Source organism: Rhinatrema bivittatum, chromosome 8 (genome assembly GCF_901001135.1).
Source record: "Rhinatrema bivittatum chromosome 8, aRhiBiv1.1, whole genome shotgun sequence".
In the NCBI taxonomy this organism is placed as follows: domain Eukaryota; kingdom Metazoa; phylum Chordata; class Amphibia; order Gymnophiona; family Rhinatrematidae; genus Rhinatrema; species Rhinatrema bivittatum.
The window spans coordinates 118243495-118257020 of NC_042622.1; the positions used below are offsets into that span (position 1 = coordinate 118243495).

The following is a 13526-nucleotide window of genomic DNA, read 5'->3' on the forward strand; positions in this document are numbered from 1 at the left end:
CAGCATCCTGTTTCCAACAGTGGCCAATCCAGGCCATAAGAACCTGGCAAGTCATAAGAACCCAAAAACTAAGTCTATTCCATGTTACCATTGCTAATGACAGTGGCTATTCTCTAAGTGAACTTAATAGCAGGTAATGGACTTCTCCTCCAAGAACTTACCAATCCTTTTTTAAACACAGCTATACTAACTGCACTAACCACATCCTCTGGCAACGAATTCCAGAGTTTAATTGTGCGTTGAGTAAAAAAGAACTTTCTCCGATTAGTTTTAAATGTGCCCCATGCTAACTTCATGGAGTGCCCCCTAGTCTTTCTACTATTCGAAAGAGTAAATAACCAATTCACATCTATCCGTTCTAGACCTCTCATGATTTTAAACATCTCTATCATATCCCCCCTCAGCTGTCTCTTCTCCAAGCTGAAAAGTCCTAACCTCTTTAGTCTTTCCTCATAGGGGAGCTGTTCCATTCCCCTTATCATTTTGGTAGCCCTTCTCTGTACCTTCTCCATCGCAATTATATCTTTTTTGAGATGCGGCGCCAGAATTGTACACAGTATTCAAGGTGCGGTCTCACCATGGAGCGATACAGAGGCATTATGACATTTTCCGTTTTATTCACCATTCCCTTTCTAATAATTCCCAACATTCTGTTTGCTTTTTTGACTGCCGCAGCACACTGAACCGACAATTTCAATGTGTTATCCACTATGACACCTAGATCTCTTTCTTGGGTTGTAGCACCTAATATGGAACTCAACATTGTGTAATTATAGCATGGGTTATTTTTCCCTATATGCATCACCTTGCACTTATCCACATTAAATTTCATCTGCCATTTGGATGCCCAATTTTCCAGTCTCACAAGGTCTTCCTGCAATTTATCACAATCTGCTTGTGATTTAACTACTCTGAACTATTTTGTGTCATCTGCAAATTTGATTATCTCACTCGTCGTATTTCTTTCCAGATCATTTATAAATATATTGAAAAGTAAGGGTCCCAATACAGATCCCTGAGGCACTCCACTGTCCACTCCCTTCCACTGAGAAAATTGTCCATTTAATCCTACTCTCTGTTTTCTGTCTTTTAGCCAGTTTGTAATCCACGAAAGGACATCGCCACCTATCCAATAACTTTTTACTTTTCCTAGAAGCCTCTCATGAGGAACTTTGTCAAACGCCTTCTGAAAATCCAAGCATACTACATCTACCAGTTCACCTTTATCCACATGTTTATTAACTCCTTCAAAAAAGTGATGCAGATTTGTGAGGCAAGCCTTGCCCTGGGTAAAGCCATGCTAACTTTGTTCCATTAAACCATGTCTTTCTATATGTTCTGTGATTTTGATGTTTAGATCACTTTCCACTATTTTTCCTGGCACTTAAGTCAGGCTAACCGGTCTGTAGTTTCCCGGATCGCCCCTGGAGTCCTTTTTAAATATTGGGGTTACATTTGCTATCCTCCAGTCTTCAGGTACAATGGATGATTTTAATGATAGCTTACAAATTTTTACTAATAGGTCTGAAATTTCATATTTTTAGTTCCTTCAGAACTCTGGGGTGTATACCATCCGGTCCAGGTGATTTACTACTCTTCAGTTTGTCAATCAGGCCTACCACATCTTCTAGTTTCACCGTGATTTGATTCAGTCCATCTGAATCATTACCCATGAAAACCTTCTCCATTACGGGTACCTCCCCAACATCCTCTTCAGTAAACACCGAAGCAAAGAAATCATTTAATCTTTCCGCGATGGCCTTATCTTCTCTAAGTGCCCCTTTAACCCCTCGATCATCTAACGGTCCAACTGACTCCCTCACAGGCTTTCTGCTTCGGATATATTTAAAAACGTTTTTACTGTGAGTTTTTGCTTCTACAGCCAACTTCTTTTCAAATTCTCTCTTAGCCTGTCTTATCAATGTTTTACATTTAACTTGCCAATGTTTATGCTTTATCCTATTTTCTTCTGTTGGATCCTTCTTCCAATTTTTGAATGAAGATCTTTTGGCTAAAATAGCTTCTTTCACCTCCCCTTTTAACCATGCCGGTAATCGTTTTGCCTTCTTTCCACCTTTCTTAATGTGTGGAATACATCTGGACTGTTCTTCTAGAATGGTATTTTTTTAACAATGACCACGCCTCTTGGACATTTTTTACTTTTGTAGCTGCTCCTTTCAGTTTTTTTCTAACAATTTTTCTCATTTTATCAAAGTTTCCCTTTTGAAAGTTTAGCACGAGAGCCTTGGATTTGCACACTGTTCCTCTTCCAGTCATTAAATAAATGGTGTTGAGGTATTTCTTCCTTTTTTCCTGTATTCCTGACAACTCTCTCTTTTAGGGATCACAACATCAGCTTTTTTCAGGAAGTAGTAGCTTACGCTTCCTTTGTTAATTATCTAGAATGCCTACATCTACATTTTTCATTTTCACATTTGAACACTGGATATCTTTTAAACATTTTTTTCTGTGCTCAGTTTCAGTTTGTATGTCATTTTGTGAAGTGTTCTCTTAACATTTAGATTTAAAATATACCCCACTTTTAAACTGTAGAATATCTGGGGTTACAGTAAAATAAAACAGAGAAATAGCAGTATAATTGTACTAGTTTATAATTCAATTCATAAAGTATACACACTGCACCTATTCTACCACAATGTCCACACATCTAATGCTGAAATGCGTTACAGTAGTTTTTGGTATTAAACAAAGAGCAATGTAAGCAAATAAGGAGAAAGCTTTGACATAACATGTTATGATTTATAGTAACTTATTACATTTGCTAGCATTAGTACAATAACCATGAAAAGTAGAAATACAAAATAAAACAAATTTTATATACAAACCAGTGCCTCTTATTATAGTCCTCTTGCTCACACTGCATACCAGTTTTATTCACTGATGCAACAGTTACATCAACATAACACAAACCATTATAAATTAAAAAAGAAAAAGAAAACATACAAGGTGCAAAACCTCCATTCAATAGCTTTCTGGTGAGAACTTACATGCAACAGTCCATCGTTTAAAGAATCTAAAAACAATATTTTGTTTAGCACCGAAGAGAGCAATCTCATCCAGTGCTGTAAATTACCCATAGAACTCACCTGTTCCAAACTTTAGAACATTACCATTAGAGCACACACAAAGGCTAAAGAAAAGATTATGGCAAGTATAATGATTATTTTTCATTTCTCTCATTCATACCTCTGTGCAAAAACTAAAATTTTTATGCTGGGAAAGCTCCCACAGAACTTCATAGAAGACCTGCTACAGAATTTCATGGTGTGCTGGAATTAGCTAACACAACAAATCTTTCTGGAGATGAGCAAGGCATGAGAAAACAAAACAGGTAGTGGATTCTGGCAGTCCATGAACTGGAACTGAAACGCTGCTTGAAGAAGATACAGAACGGAAATGATTTGGCAAATGTTCAAGAGAACAAGACAAATCATGGTAAGGTCTAGCATTAAGAAGTGAGAGAAATCACATAATCACCAAGTGTAAGCTGGCTGAACTGCTCATGATCAAAACAGAGTTGCACAGAGATGATGAACATGTAAATATGCAAAATGGACACAAAATGGCGAACATACTGGGAACATGAGCTGTGCTTTTCTTAGCAGGCTACTCTGAGGTTAATTTTGATATCAGGACATTTTATTTAGCAAGTCATTTACCTCCACCAAATATAAGTACCTATAGAAGGTGGAATGCTGTACGGTATTAAAAAAAAACTCAAAAAACAGTAAACAAAAAAGTTAATAGTAAAACACCCATTTCATTCATATTTCTCCAACATTTAGACAAAAAAACTTACCATTTGGACAGAAAATCATTTTACCTTCAAAAATCTTAACCCTAGGTACGTGTCCTGGTTTCTGGCACTGACACAGATCTTAAAAGTACTCTTTTTTTTATTATTAGTGACAACTTTTATAATCAAATCAAATATTTTTAAAAAACTGATAGTAATTAAAAATAATCCCTATAATAAGTAAACTTGATGTTATAGTTTAAGCTCTTGTATCTCTTTTTTTGTTATGCTTTTGAGGCCTGAAATGAGACAGAAAAATTGGAGTGTTCAGTTTGGGAAATGAGCATGGTAGTTTTGATCTAGATAACATCACCTGTTAAATATCAGTAGTATGAGGAATCCGATTGCTAGTATGAAAGCTTTCTTTCTTTCATAAGTACATGTGAATGTCACCACTCTATCACTGACTTATTACATTCCTGTCAATGCTGTGTTTCTATTTTTATTTACAACCTGGTCCTCTTACATGTCACCGTCGTAAAATCTCAGGCCAAGGAAGGCAACAAAAGGTATTGTGTTTGAAGAAGATGTGTTTTGCTCAGCATTTTGCTTTAAGCAGTCTCTTTTCCTTGAACGCCCGTTGCTGTTTTTATGGAGCTAATTGTCCTGTTGAACCAGGTCTTCTTTGCAGCTTGGACCTCATTCAGTGCAAGACCCAAATGATGCTCCAAATCCTAAAGAAGAAGAATATTTAACATTCATCACCTTATCACTTTTTTCCCCCTCAGATTTACAAAATTAAAAAGTCTTATTGTTGATTGGCATTGATACAGCAAAGAAACATTAGCAACTCAGATAACACTGAGTAACTGGCACATTTGTCTATACAGATTAAACACAATTGAATTCATATCACTAAGGCCCATCATTAACTTTTGCATGAAGAGCTACATATCTTAGCTGCGCAGGCAAACTTTACTCTATCCAAAGAACAAACAGACAGAACCTACATCTGTAAACCTACAAACCACCCATTAAAATTATAACAACTTCTTCCATTGTCAGTTATGGAAAATAAAACCTATGACGCTAGCAAGGACCAATAAAACTTCAGTGCTTGGGATTACTATAATGTCTATGTAATATAGTTGGGAACGACTATTTATCAAATTAATGCATTCCAGTTGAGGCAGAATTCAATTTCTACTGATTTCTCCATTGAAGCAAGAATTTAACAGTGGTCCAAAATTATTGGTACTACCTGAGATGGCAGATATTGTTTAACTATAATTTATTTTAAAAGCTAAAGTGATAAAGATCACTGTGGTGCCAACCAACTTGCAGAATGTAACATTATACAATCCATTACATACTAAAAAGATCTAGGTGTGTTTCTGTGATACCTCAAACAGCCAAAAGGAGGTTTTGTACATCCGATTTTATAACCTGGGCACGCAGGCGCACGCAAGTTATAAAATCGGGGTCGGCACTTGCAAGGGAGTGCACAATTGTGCACCTTGCGCGTGCTGAACTGAACTGCCTTCCCTGTTCCCTCCCAGGCCACTCCAAAATCGGAGCGGCCTGGAAGGGAACTTCCCTTCCCCCTAACTTGACCTTCCCACCCCTTCCCCTAACCTTTCCACCCCCTAGCCCTACTCTAACCCCCCCCCCCCCAAATTTTTATTTTATCTTTTGCACCTGCCCCTGGGCAGGCGCAAGTTGCACGCGCCAGCAGGCTGCCGGCACGCAATCCTTAGACAGAGCGGCAATGGCCGCTGTGTTGCAGGTCTCTGGCTCCGCCCCCGCACCGCCCCTTTAGTAAAGCCCCGGGACTTACATACATCCCAGGGCTTTATACATGTCACCGGGCCTTTTTAAAATAGGCCCGGCGTGCGTAAGACGATTTACGCGCATAACCTTTTTAAAATCCGGTCCTTAGGTCAGTGGTTCTCAACCTTTTTTTTGGCCGGGACACACCTGACAGATGGTTCTCACATGCGTGACACACTGAACATGTGACCATCATGGGGCTAAATGTAAACATGCACTCTACATCCACAGGAATCCCCTCAATCAGTGCAGAGCAGATCTAGGGCATTACCCTGTACAACTCGCCATACAAAAAAGATATTCTGGTTCTGATGACATCTCAGTAAAAGCAAAACAAACTCCCTTTACTACCAGGCAAAATAGCCTTCCTTATGAAAAGACAGTAATTTACCATTAATGCATGTCCTATTGAGAAAACACAACAAATAAGATTGATACAAATGCCTACATGCTAGTAAAATACCTCACCTCAGTCACACACCCTTCACCAAGTACAGAAAAACCACAAATTATAAATATGGAGACAGAAACTGGAATGGAAAACCAAAAAAGCCACTCTGCATGCAGTGCGAACCTGCAGAAATGGAAAGAGAAATATAGCACCTAACAGACTCTCAGGATTTGCAATAATGCACACAAACTAACCCGCACAAAGTTACACCTGTATTATGGAATACACTCAAACAGTAATAACCGTATCTAAGAAATACAACTATTAAACCAGGCCCTAAACACTTATACATTTCCTATTGGGAAAACAGAATAAGCCAAGCTGCTATAGACCCCCCCCACACAGAAATAATTGTAAAGCTATATTAAACATGTTACAAAACAGCTGCTGCACAGAACAATATCCAACATTTAAAAATACCCAATAATTGAAATGGCAGTCAATTAAGAAGAATAAATTCCTTCCAGGCTAATAACACTAACACACACACACACTAACACTAACTAACCAGTCTTGGTCTCTTCTCACACCCGTCATCTTCCTGACCAGTCTCTCTCTCAATCACACTCATGGTCTCTTATATACAACCTCTCAATCACACACAAATGCTTTCGCACCCATTCACACCAGCTCTCACCCTGGCACCTATTCACACCCACAAACAAGCTCTCATCCAGGCATCCATTCACACCCACAGCCACAAGCTCTCACCCATGTATCCATTCACTCCCACAGACACAAGCTCTCACCCAGGCACCCATTCACACACAGACACACCAGCTCTCACCCAGGCACCCATTCACACACAGATACACCAGCTCTCACCCAGGCACTCATTCACACCCACACACAAACTCTCACCAAAAACTTCTTCCTTCACTGCAGGGATGGGCTCCAGTTGCACCGCGGCTTTACTCCGGCGGGCCTTCTTTTTTCACCGGCAAGGGGAATGGGCTCCCGTGGTGGCCTCGGTCAGGTTTCCTCTTCATCGCCATGGTCCCATGGCGGCCTTGCTTGGTCGGGGTCGGGTTTCCTCTTCGCCATCATGGGAATAGGCTCACGTGGTGGCCTTGCTTCGTCGGGGTCAGGTTTTCCTCTTCACTGCCATGGGAATAGGCTCTCATGGCAACCTTGCTTCGAAACTGCTATTCCTCCCACCCCACCCCAGGGCTAGGCGATGGCTGCCTCACCGGCCAAAGGCTTCCTCCCTTCTTCCTACTCCCACTGGCAGGTAGAAGGGAGGAGGTTTGCGATTGGCCTGCGCGGGGGCAGGCAGAATGAAGGAGGCTTCCCATTGGGCAGTGGGGGTAGGAAGAAAGGAGGCTTCCAATTGGCCAACGGGGGCTGGAAAAAAGGAAGAAGGAATGCACAACAGGGCAGTGGGACACCGGGAGACGTGACACACCTGCCGGTGTTTGGCGACACACTGGGGTGTCGCGACACACTGGTTGAGAAGCGCTGCCTTAGGCAATGGAAATGTATGTGCTCATCTACCCCAAGGTAGATGAGCACATCCAGCAGAGCTCTCTGCTACAACGGCAAAGGAGAAGAAAAAGGGTTCGCACTCAAAACGCGGGGAGTAGCTGGCTTGTTACGGCAGTTACTACCCCAAACCAAATGTGCCTGATACTTCACTTTCCATGCATATCCAGCATGGTTCTCTGCTGCATCGGCATGGGAGAAAGACTGATACATCACGCATTTCCAGCATAGCTCTCTGCTTCAACGGCAGGGGAAAAAAAAAAACAAAAAACTGATGCTTCACGCATATCCTGCATAGCTTCAACGACAGGGGTGAAGAAAAAAAAGGATTCGCAATCACAAAGCGAGGAGTAGCTGGCTTGTTACGGCGGTTACTACCCCAACCAAATGTGCCTGATACTTCACTTTCAATGCATATCCAGCATGGCTCTCTGCTTCTACAGCAGGGGAGAAGAAAAAAAAAACCAACAAGAGCTGTACAACATAGTCTAGGTAAAACAAATAAGCATGGGTGTAGCTTGCTTATCGCGGCGGTTACTGCCCCTACTACCCCTAACTAATCAAGCTAGATATTTCACTTGCATGCAGCTCCATCACTGCTCTCTACATTAATGGAGGGGGTGGAAGGGGAATAGAACAAGGAGCTAAGAGTAACAGATAAGAATGAGAGAAAAAATGTGTGAGGCTTGCTGGGCAGACTGGATGGGCCATTCGGTCTTCTTCTGCCGTCATTTCTATGTTTCTATGTTTCTATGTTTCTAAGGTGGCAGAGTACAAAAAAAGAAGAGTCTCCATCTGGGTAAATTACTCTGTTCAAAAACCATACAGCACAAAAGAGAGACATTTTTATTTTCCCTCTTAGCAAAAAACCCCCCAAAAAACGTAGTTATCAGCAACCAGTACTTACTGGCCACAAATACCCTTCATTCTTAGAAATTCGGTCAACTAAAGTGAGAGCCATCTCCCCTCTAGCATTCTAGATTGTGGCCCCTTAAGGGCAGGATGAAGAATGAGGGGGTAATACAGTACCTGTATTTTGCACTCAGCTTCCACCAGTTGGAGTTTGGTTTGCGCCAGTTCCAGTTCCATTTCTCTCAGCTGGTTCTTCAGAGACTCTTTCTCTTCATCTGTGTCTTCATCAGAACCTTCCTTGGCAGAGCTGGCAATCTTCACACGTCCCTCTTTATTGAAAAACTCTCTGCACCGTTCACAGCCATCCACTTTTTGCTATCATTAGACAGAGAACGGTTAAATTTTATACTGTATATGTAAAACAGCCATATGAGGACAAAGATAGCAGAAAAACTAGAATGAAGATAAATTCTCCTGTATAATCCAAAACATTGCAAATCTATTATAGTATACACAATATTATTAGACTCATCAATGGATCTTGTGATTTATAAAGGAAGACAAGATAGACATTTCATAAAAGAGGGGAGATAGAGATGGGCACAAGGGAAATAGTCTGGCAAGGGAAAACTAGGACAATTCAGGAGTGAAGAGTCAAAGAAAGCAGAGTAATGAACAATGCAAAAAAGAGAGAAATCATGTTATTTTATGCTAACACAATAAAGGCCCGATTTCAAAAGGGCCGCATGCGTAAAAACGGGGGGGGGGGGGTTTACATGTATGGCTGGGCCTTGCGTGCACCATGTGCATTTTAGAACAGGACCGGCCAAGTGATTAACCCCAATTATATGCAGAATTGTTGGGCCCTGCAAAAGGGGCAGGCTGGAGGGGGCGTGATTTAGGTGGGGTGGGGATGAGCTGGGACAGCGCCATTAGCCACTGTCCTGGGGAAGCATGTGCCAGCAGCCGGCCAGCGCACGGAGTTTACTTCTGCTCCCGAGGAGCAGTAAGTATAAAAATAAAAAAAAATGGGGAAGGTTACAGTTAGGGGAGGAGAGGAGAGGGGAAGTGGAAGGAAGGGTAGTGTTAAGGATAGGAAAGTTCCCTGCCAGTACACTTCTTAAATGGAGTGGACTGGGAGGGAACTGGGGGGAGGCCCAATTGCGTTGCCATGCATATTTTTCTAAAATCCCCTGCCACCCCCCCCCCCCCCCCCCCCCGAGGAGCAGGCCAGCCAGCCAGCCAGCCACCCACATATGCACGCGCGGACATGAAAACCTGGCACACACGTGCTTGTGGGACCTGTATTTTATAACATGCACGTGCCAACTCAGCGGATCAAATGGCAGCTTCATCAGCTGGGCTAGTACCACATTCAGGTCCCATGAGGCTACAGAGGGCCTCAGTGGAGGCTGCAGATGAAGTAGCCCTCACATGAACCGCCTCATGATAAGATAGGCTGCATCGAGATGGGTGAATTGTCCATGTCTTGATGGTACGCACCTATGGTGCTGAGGTGCACTCGCACGGAGTTGGTTTTAAGACCCACCTTCGAGAGATGCAGAAGATAGTTCAGGTGTCGTCAGAAGGGGCAAAAGAAGGGATTGAGACACTTCTGCTCGCACCATTTGGTGAACCTCTTCCACTTCAATGCATAAAACTTCCTGGTGGATGGCTTCCTGGAAGACTTCATGGAAGAGTCCTCCAAAAGGGCCAGGGGCTGCAGGATCAATGCCATGAGGGACAGGGCACGGAGTTTGGGATGGTGCAGTCTGCCCTGATCCTGGGAGAGGAGGTCTGGAGCCGTCCCCAGACAGATTGGGCTCCGTCTGAACAGTTGCCACAGAAGTGGGAACCATACTTGTGGTGGCCAATGCGGGGGGGCAAGGATCATGGATCCCCAGTTTTGGCAAAGTTTCAGGAGAGTTTTCAACACTAATGGAAGAGGCAGATAGGCATACAGGAGGCTCATGCCCCAATGGACTGCAAAGGCGTCCGTGGGTGGCACATTGTCCGACCAGGTCAGAGAGCAGTACTGGGTGCGGCAAACAGGCTCAAAAATCCAGAATGGGTTGGAGGCCCCCTGTTTTTTTTGGAATCAGAAATTAACAGGAGTAAACCCCCCGACCCTGCTGTCCCTGAAGAACTGGTTTCACCACCCTGGCCTGCAGAAGGGCCAAGAGTTCCTCTTGAAGCAGCTCTGGGTGTGAGACGGGACCTCACTGCGGGCTTGGGGGGAAATCTGTTGGAGGGTCCACGAGATTCAGCTGATAACCCCACTTAATGATGGACAGGACCCATCGATCCAACGTCACAGTTCGTGACGTTGGATCGATGGGTCCAGGTCATTAGATTTCACAGTCCATGAAAAAGCAGAGCTGGCCCCCAGATGGGTCCAGGTCATTAGATTTCACAGTCCATGAAAAAGCAGAGCTGGCCCCCAGATGGGTCCAGGTCATTAGATTTCACAGTCCATGAAAAAGCAGAGCTGGCCCCCGACCGGGGGTCCTCAGGCACCGGAAGAGATGACTGGCATATGTTCCCTCGCTGCCAGTCAAAATCCCATAGTGGGACTGGCCTGGGGGGCTGGCTGTGGGCGTGGGCCTCACTGATGGCAGGATTTGCTCCTGGCCTCACTTGCAGTGGCCTGGAACAGGGGAACGGAGGGAAGTACTTTCTAGGCCTACAGAAAGGTCTCCTCGGTCCTGGACAGAGCAACCACTTGGAAAAGGCCGGTGAGGCCGAGGGCCCGGCAGACAAGTGCTGGAGGGTCTTATGGTGGTTCTTTAACTGTGCGACCGCCTCCTTGACCTTGTCACCGAAAGATTATCCCTGGTGCAAGGCAAGTCTGTCAGCCAGTCCTGAACCTCAGGACGAAGGTCCAAGGCCCTAAGCCAGGCTAGATGACAGGCAGAAATACTTGCCGCCAGTACATGCCCTACTGTCTCAAAGACATCATAGGTAGCATGCACCTCGTGCTTACCACATTGAAGGCCCTGCTGGACGAAGGCCATGAGTGTTTCCTGGGGCTGCTGCGCCAGACCGTCCACCACCTTCTGGACTTGTTTGTAGAGGTTGCGGGTAAACTGGGTCATGTTCAAGAGATAGGAGGTGATCCGGGCTATTAGCATAGATCCCTGATACACCCTCCATCCCATGGTGTCCCATGCCTGGTTGTCTTTACCCAGAGGGGCTGACGCATGGAGTTTTGACCGCTTTGCCTTCTTGAGCGCAGACAACCACCACCAACTGGTGGGGGAGCTGACGCTTTTTGAAGCTTACACCCCCATCAGTCTTCCGGTTAACCCGGGCAATGTAGAGGCGGTGTTCCCACAGCCTGAGAAGCAGGTCCTGAAAGATCTCATGCACCGGCACTGCTACAACCTCATTCGGGGCGTCAACAAACTGGAGGATCTCAAGCATATTATAGCAGGCATCCACTTCCGTCATAAGTTGGAAGGGGATAGCTTCAGCCATCGCATGGATGAACCCAGCGAAAATCAAGTCCTCTGGTGGGGAACGCTGTCGTTCCTCTGAAGCGGAAGGATCCGACAGAAGGTCATTGGAATATACCGATGATTGCGATGGAGGTATTCTGGCCCGAGGGTTCATATGAGTCATTGGGCTCTTCAAGACCACCTGGAGAGGAGGGGTGTGGAGCCCCGAGCGTGGCCTTAGGAGCAGGTGCCAGAAGGCTTGGAGGAATCACGGGGCCCAGAGGGCTAGGCCCCGGCCCCAGGGGCGCTGAGCATGGTGCCAAGTGACCTCGAGGTGCAGATGGCCCCTCATCGCCCGAGGAGTCCCCGATGAGGACTACCTTGGACACCTTGCACTTTTTTTTTTTTTAATTGAAGTTTTTTATTGGCATATTGCTTGCAAATAACATAATAAGATAACAGGCATAAAGATCAATACACAATTGACTTTCGTCCCAGCATAGTAACATGAATATGATTACGAGAAATCAAATAAAAATCATGGTAGTACATGATATTGGCCATCATCGGAGATGTCTTCTGTCCAGTCAAATCACACTGTCTCCAATCACAATATGGAGTCCAGACTTGGTTAAATCGAGGTAAACAATGGTGTTTTTGAGCAGTCATTTAGTAAAGAATACACATATTGTCCAATTTGTGAAGTACTACATCCACAGATGGGACTTGTGCTTGCTTCCACATGGATGCCAAAACACATCTGGTACCCAAACATATTTGTAAAAGCAATGCATTAGAATTTCTATTACTCTCAAATGGGGCATTTAGTAATGCACATTCCGGAGTCAAGAGAATAGGTTTCCCCAAATACTTTGCAGCAGGTTAGTAATCTCCCTCCACAATCTACTTACTTTAGGACACGCCCACCACATATGGAAGAAAGTTCCCGACATGCCACAACCCTTCCAGCACAGGTCATTAGATTTAAGTTTCGCTCTGTAAAGCCTATAGGGTGTAAAGTGCCACCAAAACAATACTTTTATGCTATTCTCTGTGAGGACTGCTGATATGGAACATCCCTTAGTGTTTAGGAAAATCAAGTCCCATTCTTCCTTAGTAAAGAATTTATTCAAATCCTTCTCCCATGCTTTAATCTATTTCATATTGTCCAGTTTAGTGACCTGTAGGAGGCTATATATTTTGGATAAACCGCCCCTGATTCTATCTGCAGCCTCGCACCAGATTTCCAACTGTACCTTACCCTGAGATGACTCTCCCCCAATAGCTTCTTGTTGAATAAAGTAATGTATTTGGTAGTAAGGGTAAGGATGGTCGTGTTGAAGCTGATGTGTCCCTAAGCTGGTTATAAGGTAGTAAACTATCCCTTCCCCATAGCTGGCCCAAAATTGTGAGGCCATTAATTTTCCAATCACGATAAGTCATATTATCCCAACCCGGCGTGTTCTTATTGTAAAAGAGTATTATGAAAGTAACGTCTCGCGCCTATAATGATGAGTTTCCACTGCGCCCAGACCTGTAATATAGTTTGTAAGGGCAGGGTTATTAGGCCCTGGACTTTCCATGACTCCTATGGTTGCCACATGAGGGCTCTAAGAGGTATTTTTTCCAACGCTTCTTGTTCAATAGCTACCCATCGTGGTGATTCCCTCCCTTTATGCCAGGTGATAAAAGCACTAAGCTGCGCCGCTCTATAATA

The 13526-nt window shown here is 44.0% G+C and overlaps 1 protein-coding gene across 3 annotated transcripts in view; it reads right to left on the bottom strand.

Moving 5' to 3' along the window:
• Positions 1 to 2588: 2588 nt before the first annotated feature.
• Positions 2589 to 13526, bottom strand: part of RABGAP1 (RAB GTPase activating protein 1) — a 545250-nt gene continuing 534312 nt past the window's right edge. For all 3 annotated transcript variants that reach the window (XM_029610918.1, XM_029610917.1, XM_029610919.1), the window contains exons 25-26: positions 8550 to 8747; positions 2589 to 4491 (exon numbers count right to left, since the gene is read on the bottom strand). In XM_029610918.1, the coding sequence (XP_029466778.1) occupies positions 4369 to 4491; positions 8550 to 8747 (321 nt within the window). In that variant the 3' untranslated portion in view covers positions 2589 to 4368. The remainder of the gene's footprint in view (positions 4492 to 8549; positions 8748 to 13526) is intronic.